The following is a 10,221-nucleotide window of genomic DNA, read 5'->3' as shown; positions in this document are numbered from 1 at the left end:
CCTAAAAGGTGGAGCCAGTCTGCAAGTACCCCTTTCAAATTAAACATTATGAACTAGACAATTACATTTACAAATTAAAATCTGTAACAACTTTGTTCCGATTGAACAAAACTTGTGTTTAGTACAAAACGTCATGTTTTTTTGTTTTTTTATGTTCTCGGAGCTGAAGTCTTAGAATTTTCAACAAACACGATTATTTTAATGAAAGCCTAAAAAACCTTCAGTGTAAAAGAAGGGTTTCGCTATGTCTCTGTTATCGTGAGAAAATAGATATTTTGAGTTATATCTACAGCATATTTAACACTATAGTCAGTTTTTTTATTTGACATTCGAATTACATTAACATATATGAAATATGCATTGCTAATATTCGGCTAAACCTAGTTTTATCTTTTCCCCTTTATTTTGCAATTAAAGCTATGTTTATTAATGTTTCGTAATGAACAATTAAAACAGTTCCTTCCCCTCTAAAGAAAGTGTTATTTAATATAAAAACAAGTGATCTGTTTAGAGTTTTCATTTTGTTTTACCAGATAGATAACGTCGTTTGATTTTCTGCTACCTGTCGCTGTAATAGTTTTACGCCTAAATATTTTATTAGCTATTAATTTGAGAACTGAATCCGTAAATCTTAGAATAACTCTTGACATACATGACAAGTTTTCTCTCTCTCTCCCGACTCGGGGCTAAGAATGGAGGTTTTATACGCGAAAACTCATGTTCAGCACTGATATCGTGCACGATGTGTAGTTTTGTGCTTATATTACAAATAAAGAAAAGAAAGCCTGTTTATTGGCTCTTGTACAGTGACATCTGATTCAGTAATTCCGAAATTTTAAATGTATTTATGAGCTGTGTTGTGGCTGTTTTATTTTTGTAGGACTTGCTTGTTTATTGTGGTATTAGCTGCTTTTAAACGGTTTAAATGTTTGCCATTAATGAACTAATTAACAAAAACGACAACTTGTATAAAAAGCATGGGAAAACTTTTATGGTGTGAGTTGTGTTTTTTTTAGAGCAAAGCCACATTGGACTACCTGTTGTGTCCGTCGAGGGGAATCGAACCCCCTACTTTTAGCATTGTAAATCCGTATACTTTCCACTGCCGCAATGGGGGACGAATAATATAGTGTGACACACTTAATAGTGGACAACCTTTAAATATACGCAAATAGCAATTTCTATTAGTGACATTTATTGCAGAAAATTCTTAAACTTCTTAGTTGATCTCTCCTGGTGGTCAGTTTCTTTAAAAGTGGATTTTTTTTTTCAGTCTAAACGTCTATAAATTAACTTAATTAATAAAGTAAAAAAACAAAAACGGTTTCACGATTTTATCATACTTTATAAAGTGCGATTTTTATTTGCAACTAAAGCCTTAGGATTAAACGTAGACACAATTAGGGACATATTTGTTCCATTTTTTTTTTAAATCAAAAACTTTAGTTGAGGTGAAATAATAATTCTTACTTTGCGCTTCATTGTTTGAACTTTATTACATAAATAAGTGTATAGTTGACGATAGACCTCAAGACCTATAGGCAAAAATAAAAAAAAAGACTTAATTTAGTGGGTCCCGAATATTCGCCATTTAAACCATGGGGGCGTTATAATGTTACGTTTAGTCCCACTATTCGTTGTTAATGGCGGTGGGTAGTTATGACTAACTGCCTTTCCATTAGCATATAACTACGGGACAGCTAATGCAGATGGTTCTCGGGTAGTTTTCGAAACAAACAAACTAATCCATTTATCGTAGAACCTGTAAGTGTGAAGCTATAAAACTCATTTGATGATCGATTTTATTAATTTCTCTAGACAGGATTTTAACATCTGTATTTACCCATAACCTGTTTTATTTCAGGGATCTTCTTCATTGTCCCCTGCATTGATACATACTGTAAAATTGACCTGAGGACTGTATCTTTCGATGTGCCACCACAAGAGGTATATGAATTATATTATTTTTCTTAACTTACATAAAGCGTGTCGTTATAAACAAAGTAAACTTCACCTTCTAATTTTTTTTTAAATACGAAGTGAATTTTTAGCTTTGTGATATTTTCAGGTAAAATATAATTTATTACCGGTGGTGCCGAAACTGGACAAAGTTGGTAGAAAGAAATTATTCATTAACAAACGAAAACACTGCCTACATGTTTGTCTAAAAAATAAGTGCTTTTTTACTAGTGTGTTTAGTTTCTCGATTTTCTCTCTCTTGAGATTAACTTCCATTGAACTAAACACAATTTTGAAGTAAGTCTTCACTCGAAAAGCCTCTAGTAGAATACTAAGCTCAACTTCTTTGTCCAATCGACGATGTCATCTCGAGATCTTTGTTCTCTCATCGGTAGGTTGTTACATTTGGAAACTTCAAATCGGCTAGCAAAGGATATTACAGTGTTAGCCCTTTCAACCCGGATGCTGGATGTTACTACAATGTATTTTCGAATACAGTGGCACCTCGGTTCTCGAACGACTTCCTTATGGAACAATTCGGTTTTCGAACATGTTGTTTGAGAAAAAAATGTCTCGGTTGTCGAACATAAACTCGGTTCCCGAACCAAGCTGTCGTGGCCCGATCCCCCCCGAAATAACCCGACTGATGACCCGAACGACCCTTCGACCATTTTCAGCCCACGCCAAGCTTGCCCAAAACATTTTACCCGCACCTGTCGCTCAGTCCACACCCCCGCTAAAATCTGCTGTGAACGTTCGTTTTTCTTTTTGTTGTTTTTCTAAATATTCTGATTAAATAAGCCACCATGGGGTCAAAGAAGGATAATGAAAGCAGAAAACCAAAAAGAAAAGTTGTTAGAGCCACAATAGAGGTGAACAAAGATCTCATAGCGAAGTATGAGAGTGGTGTTCGCGTGTCTGACCTAACTACACAGTTTGGTATGGTGAAGTCTACAGTCTGTACCATACTGAAAAATAAAGAGGTCATCAAAGGAGCTGATGTTGCAAAAGGAGTGACAGTGCTTACGAAACAGAGATCACAAACAATGGAAGAGGTAGAGAAACTGTTGTTGATTTGGGTAAACGAAAAACAGTTAGCTGGTGAAAGCATTTTTGAGATCATCATTTGTGAGAAAGCAAAGCAGTTGCATGGTGACCTCCTGAGAAACACCCCTAGAACGAGTGCTGATACAAGTGATGCGTTTAAGGCTAGTAGGGGGTGGTTTGAAAAATTTAGGAAGAAAAGTGGTGTAGATAGTGTGGTGAGACATGGGAGGGTGCCAAGCAGAAACAAACCTCGGGACAAGTTTTTAGTGAGAAATAGGTCCAGTGAGTCTCGAGCAGGTTGTAGCGGCGCAAAGAGAAAGAACCCCAGAAGGAGAGTTGCCTGACGTTTTATGGAAGGTGACTCCTTCCAAACAATAATAACCCTCCTACTTTCCACGTTCCTCACCATCTTCACTTACGCCATCAGCTCTCCTCAGCACAGGTAAAGTGCAGTTAAATTTTCATTTATTGTTTTTTTTATTGTTTATAGTTCTTGTGGTTGACTTTATGCATGTGAGTATTATTATACAGGTATAAATAAGCATTATTTTTACTTAAAATGCTTCATAATGCGTAATTTTGAAAGAAAATGATTCGGTTTTCGAACAGCCGTCTGGAACGGATTAAGTTCGAGAACCGAGTTACTACTGTATTTCCCCATGGTGGCACAGCGGCATGTCTGCGTACTTGCAGTATTAGAAATTGGGTTTCGTTACCCGTGGTGGACAGAACAAAGATAGGCCATAGTGTAGATTTTTGCTTACGTACAAATAAACCTTTCGAATATTACATGTTATATAGAACAATGCAACTAAAATAAGGCAATCTCAACGATTTTCTGGACAACATGTTTATGATAAAACTGCAAAGAAACTACATAAATAAAAGACTTGGGAAAAATACGCCACTAATAATTGAACAAGGTCAGTAGGAAATGAAAACAAGATTTGAGAATGCTCTAACACGTGAGATAAAAAATACAGCTTAAATGTAATACGGTTGTCGGAAAAAACTTCTGACGAACGGCTCTGTTATTATGTAAAACCATTAGTGCAATATCACACGCCACACACCCCATCTTGCGGGAAAGAGGAGTAACTCCAGTTTGGCATTGCAGGAAATGCAAGGATCTTTCATGTTTCACGTTTCGGGGTAATTAAGTCAGTGAAATTTCGAGCATTGTACTGTAACTGATAGTGATTAATAAAACTTCTGAGTGAAAACAAGGAATATGTAAATCAGGTTATATATTCCTCTAGTGCCTTTAGAAATCACGTACTTGGGGGAGGAAACATTGACCTTTCTCTCAATTTGTACACGTACAGATAAATAGCTTTCTTCTTGTGAGACTGATGAACTGACGTCAATAATGATAAACGGTGTATATCCACCACAATGTGGATTCTACTTAAACAGTCATCTCCACAACCCGGGGATACTTTTAATTTATGGGGCGTGTTTAGTTTTTGTTTGAACTTGTTTATTTATATGTTATTTATCACAGGGTTAGATTTGTTGTTTTTAACGCAGTTCTTATTTTTGATTTTACTGTATTTCAATATTTCTCTCTTCTTCACACACACACACACACACACACACACACACACACCTAGGCCAATAACACAGTCAACAAACAATAATAAATCTAATGAAACAGCTAATTATAAAACCTTACGCTGCTGTATATCATATATTCCCAATATTAGCGAAAAAATAACCAACATTTGTAAAAGTTACAACAAAACGCAACATTCCAGTAAGCACTAAATTTATTCCAAAACCAGGTACAAAACTAAAGTCCATGTTATGTAAAACCTACACTGAGAAACATAACATCAACACTATTTATGTATACTACAATGCAACAACTCTCACGACTTCTATATTAGAGAAACAAGCAGAACAACAGAAACCAGATTCAAAGAAAAACAACAACAACCTTCGCACGTTTTGAACACTGCAATTTAAATAAGCATAACATAACCATAGAAAACTCGGATATAAACAAACTCAAAATCAAAGAAGCCCTACTTATACAACAACTAAAACCAAAATTAAACCAATATAAAGGAACACCTTTATACTAATTAAAAATCTAACTGTAACGTCCCCTACAATCTCTCACCCGTTTATACTCTCGTCCCTAGACGTGCCCGGCAACGGTCAGCTGCAGACTCTCTTTGTTAACCAGAAGATGACCTAAGAAGGTCGAAATACTGTTCTGTACAATATTTAAAGTTTTATTGTCCATACCAGCCGTTTTTAGAATATATACCAATTACTTTAAATTTTTAGTTATAGCATCTATTACAAGGTCGAATAAAATACGCAATCATTATAGAACTTCAATCTAAGTTTTTACGTTATGAAGTATCTTTTGGAGTTCTGTAAACAAGTTTATTTCATTTCTGTACAGATCTTATCCAAAGACTCTGTAACAGTAGCGGTTGATGCGGTTGTTTACTATCGTATTAGCAACGCTACTATTGCCGTTACGAACGTGGAAGACTACGGTCGTTCAACACGCCTCCTAGCGGCAACTACACTCAGAAATGTTCTGGGAACGAAAAATTTGTCTGAAATTCTATCGGAAAGGGAGAGTATTAGTCACGTGATGCAGTCAAGCCTAGACGAAGGTACTGACCCCTGGGGAGTCAAAGTTGAAAGAGTGGAGATGTAAGTGATGTTTGGAGAATTATACTACGGAATGTTTTGACACATATGTTCTCTTAATCTAAATTATTATTATTTATTCTAATTGATAAACATTTTTTGAATTCTTCCAAAAGAATCATTTCATTTTGTTTTTTGAACTAAATGTACTCGCAGAAATTACGTACCAGAGAACACTACATTCTTTCGAACTAGTAACGAATAAAAGCGAAATCTGAGGATATCACGTGCCAGTATTCCACTTTCCAGGTGTATACCTGACGTTATAACAAAATATGTTGATGTTGAGTATTCTAATTGGAACTAGCACTTAAAGAAAACCTGACTACAACACATTCATAAATAGCTCGGTATTTATATACTAAATGATAGGATTTGCTCTTGATATTTATAGTAAGGACGTCCGGCTTCCTGTACAACTACAACGTGCAATGGCAGCCGAAGCGGAGGCCTCCAGAGAAGCCCGAGCAAAAGTAAGTTCATTTAAGATCTGCGATACATAATATTAGGCCCCCTGGGACAGCGGTAAGTTTACGGACTTACAAATCTAAAATCAGGGGTTCGATTCCCCTTGGTTGACACAGCAGATAGTCCGATGTGGCTTTGCTATAAGAAAACACACACACACACGCGTAGTATTAGTGAGACATGTTCCTGTAATAATTGTTTGGTTCTTTACTTTAGCTGTAATAAAAAAAAAAAAAAAAAAACTTTTTCCTCTCAACGCCTGTAACAAAACGGACGTCAGTTAGTGCCACCTGTAATCCTCACATTCAATGTTTAAATCGTTCCAGTTGATTGCTGCCGAAGGTGAACAGAAGGCTTCCAGAGCTCTGAGAGAGGCATCTGAAGTGATGGCCGATTCTCCAGCTGCTCTCCAGCTACGTTATCTCCAGACTCTGAACTCCATTGCTGCCGAGAAGAACTCTACCATCGTCTTCCCCATTCCCTTGGAACTCTTCAAGGGATTCTCTAAGAAGATGGAAAAGTGAAAGATTCCAGAATATTGGAGCATTGAACTACCTGCCACAACGAATACAAAGGTCGCTTTGATCTACGTGACGTCCCTTATTGTAAATCATTTTGTACATTTTATATTTCAATTGTTAAAGAAAACAATATTATCCGTTGGGAACGGTCTGATTATCAACGCAATCAAAAGAACTAATAAATAAAAATAGCAAAATAAAGTTGTTAAAGGTATGATGCTATCGTTACCTATTGTTCTGAGCCCATTCTCTTAAGCCTTAATTTATACCTAACGAAAACTTTGCCGATGTTTGATTAATAACTTATAAATATGTTGTGTTGTCGAACCTAATCAATGCTTTAGCTTAAATTTATTTATGACTATTTCACTGTCCACACGGGTTACGTAAATCAGCTGTTGTGATGAATTATCTTGTCAGATCTAGTGTTTTTAACACTGATTGGTTAAGAAGAAAGGCACTTAACAAATAAAAGGAATTTTTCCTTCTTTATAAACGCCGTTTCAAACTGTTTTACTGTTTACTTTAAACTGTTGAAATACTATACTACCTCAGTATAGACCGGATTGCTGTTGACAAGCTTTTTGACATCAACATGTTTATAGAGGAAAGGTGAAGAACTTGAAGCAATTATTTACGTGGCTCCTATGTGTATCTCACGTTTTCAGTAAAAAAAATACAAAACAAAAACGAAATCTCTGTTAAGGTAACACATGAAATTTTATCAAATGGATATTTTGATATGGACTGTGAAATGTCGCTAGAAACGTTCTTTGGTGAACCAATCTTTTTAGGTTTTTTTTAGAGCAATGTTTTCAAGTATTGTAGTTATATTATTATGACATGTAGACAGGATCGAGGTAAGAGATGGTTCAGGGCAAAGATATTAAATTATATGTTATTACAGGGCTTTAGATGAAATTGTTCTGAAATATATTTTAATTATTTAAACTTTTTAATAATGCCAGTCAAATTATTTTCCACGTGAAAACAAAGGTAAATTTATGAAAGTTGAAATATTAATGCGTTTTTATATCATTTTAAAACTTTTTTTTTCAGAATTAAAACGTTCTTCTTACGTCCATACTATATCACTAATACCTGAAACTAGCTACCATTTAGGGTAGCTATAAGCTAATAGTTAACAAGCTTTTGTAATAGTACTGTAAAGTGCTACGTTTTTATTAAAACAATTGTATTTCGATTAGATGTATACATCGCTGGAATTCAAAAATATTTGCAGCATAAGAAAGCTTTGACATTTTCTGTTTCCATTTTTTATTGATACATTTTTTTCGTAAAACTTCTTAAGTGTATGTGACATCATAAAACATCGAATTAAAAATCCATCGTACTGGACCATAAATTAATATTATATGTTGAAGTTCGTAAAAGAAAATTACAACTTTTAAATTTCTAGAAGTTTAAGGTGAAGCCACTTCGATATTTACAGATGAACTCCTAACTGAATGGGGAACTCGCTGCTACAGCGGTAAAGTCTATGGATTTACAACGCTAAAATCAGGGGTTCGATTCCCTCTGTGGGCTTAGCAGATAGCCAGATGTGGCTTTGCTATAAAAAAAAACAGACAACACACTCTTTTAATATAGCTATGGTGGTGCTAGCTAGTAGTAGGTAATAAGAACACACACCTAACAGAATGGTTGTTTCTTTATTCCAGAAGATAGGCACACAAATATTGTTCTTAGTTCTCTGTAACATTCTTCTATCCGATACCTCAATAATATCTGTGCTCAACGGGTAGTTGAAATAACAAGTCCATACGAAACGCTTTTTCACATTCTGACGACCAAGAGCTTAGCTTTCTAATAATTGTTGTTCGCCGTGTGTTTCTTACTGTATTAACTGTAAGGTTTACTAAATATTTGTTTAATTTACTGTACGTCCAAGTAATGATGAAATGATTACATAGAAGTATGTACGTGTTAATTTTAATTAATATAGTTTTATTGAGTGTGTTTATCGGAAAGTATCACGAGTTTTGTACTGTGCGTTTGAATGAAATAAATGTGATGTTAAAATTATAACCATCGCGTTGAGTTTGTACATGATTATTATTTTGTAGAATTTCGCGCAAAATTACACGAGGGCTATCTGCTCTAGCCGTCCCTAATTTAGCAGTGTAAGACTAGAGGGAAAGCAGCTAGTCATCACCACCCACTGCCAACTCTTGGGCTACTCTTTTTACCAACGAATAGTAACGCCCCACGGCTGAAAGGGCGAGAATGTTTGGTGCGACCGGGATTCGAACCCGCAACCCTTGATTACGAGTCTTGGCCACGCCGGCCCTATACATGATTAATGAGAGTCGCAAGAACAAATGACGAGTGGATAATAAACTTTAATCAACGCAGCTTGGGTTTAAATTGATTGGAAAACTCCACGTAAAAAAAACACGATACATTTAAAAGTCGTATTAATATAAAAACTTACATTCGTTCAGAAGAAGAGTTAAAACAGGGAGTGCCTAAAGATAAACTGCTATAAATACTCGTGGTGTTATAAAATGTTGTGATGTTTTGCGGTACTAGATGAGGGCCATCTGTTGATGTTATGACGCATGAAGTTCAAAAGATGAATTTAAAAAACAAATTACATTTTCTAAAATTTATATCGTAATTTGAAATGTGATCCTAATTAACGTTTTAATTTTTCTTGTCCTGAAGACAGTATAGGAACATAACGGTAATCAGAACGCACGTGTTAAAAAAAATACAAAGATTTAGAAAGTCACTTTTAGGTCTTACAACTAGTAGTCGCGGGTTCGCATCCGCATCGCGCCAAACATGCCCGCCCTCCCAGCCGTAGGGGCGTTATAATGTAACGTTCAATCCCACTATTTGTTGGTAAGAGTAGCCCAAGAGTTGGTGGTGGGTGGTGATGACTAGCTGCCTTCCCTCTAGTCTTACACTGCTAAATAAGGGACGGCTAGTACAGATAGCCCTCGAGTAGCTTTGTGCGAAATTCCAAAAGCAAAACAAACTTGCAACTAGTAACTCTAAATTTTAAAACTATCACACTGTTTAATCATTGAAACACTTAAGGCATTTGTTGGAAATTCTATACTTTTGTTTTCAGTACTAGTGCCAAAATTAATGTTTTACAAGAGTATGTACTAAAATTACAGTTTATAGCAGAATGTAGCTCTCCCCTTCGGTGATTAATTCCAAACAAATAAACAAAGCCAGATGGTTAAAGCGATCGACTCGTATTCTGAGGGTCGCGGGTTCGAATTCCCGTAGCACCGAATATACTCGACCTCTAAGCTGGGGCTTGTTAAAAAGTAACGGTCAATCCCCACTATTCGTTGGTAAAAGAGTAACCCAAGAGTTGGCGGTGGGTTGTGATGACTAGCTGCCTTCCCTCTACTCTTACACTGCTAAATTAGGAACGGCTAGTGCAGATAGCCCTCGTGTATCTTTGCGCGAAATTCAAAACAAACCAAACTAAACCCATAACTTCGACATGAATTACGTAATCAACGACTGATCAAGCTAAACATGTCAGTATAAGTCCACTACCACACGTTTC

At 35.9% G+C, this 10,221-nt stretch overlaps 1 protein-coding gene across 1 annotated transcript; it reads left to right on the top strand.

Moving 5' to 3' along the window:
- Positions 1–5,450: 5,450 nt before the first annotated feature.
- On the top strand, positions 5,451–8,717 carry LOC143252187 (band 7 protein AGAP004871-like; the record flags this gene model as incomplete). The annotated part of the gene is given in 3 exon segments (XM_076503940.1): positions 5,451–5,682; positions 6,074–6,152; positions 6,474–8,717. Coding segments are annotated over 3 exon segments (339 nt in total). The 3' UTR covers positions 6,672–8,717.
- Between the last annotated feature and the right edge of the window lie 1,504 nt (positions 8,718–10,221).

This window comes from Tachypleus tridentatus, chromosome 6 (assembly GCF_004210375.1).
Source record: "Tachypleus tridentatus isolate NWPU-2018 chromosome 6, ASM421037v1, whole genome shotgun sequence".
Lineage (NCBI taxonomy): Eukaryota > Metazoa > Arthropoda > Merostomata > Xiphosura > Limulidae > Tachypleus > Tachypleus tridentatus.
The sequence above is the reverse complement of the archived record's forward strand: the minus strand, read 5'-3'. Positions and strand labels throughout refer to the sequence as shown.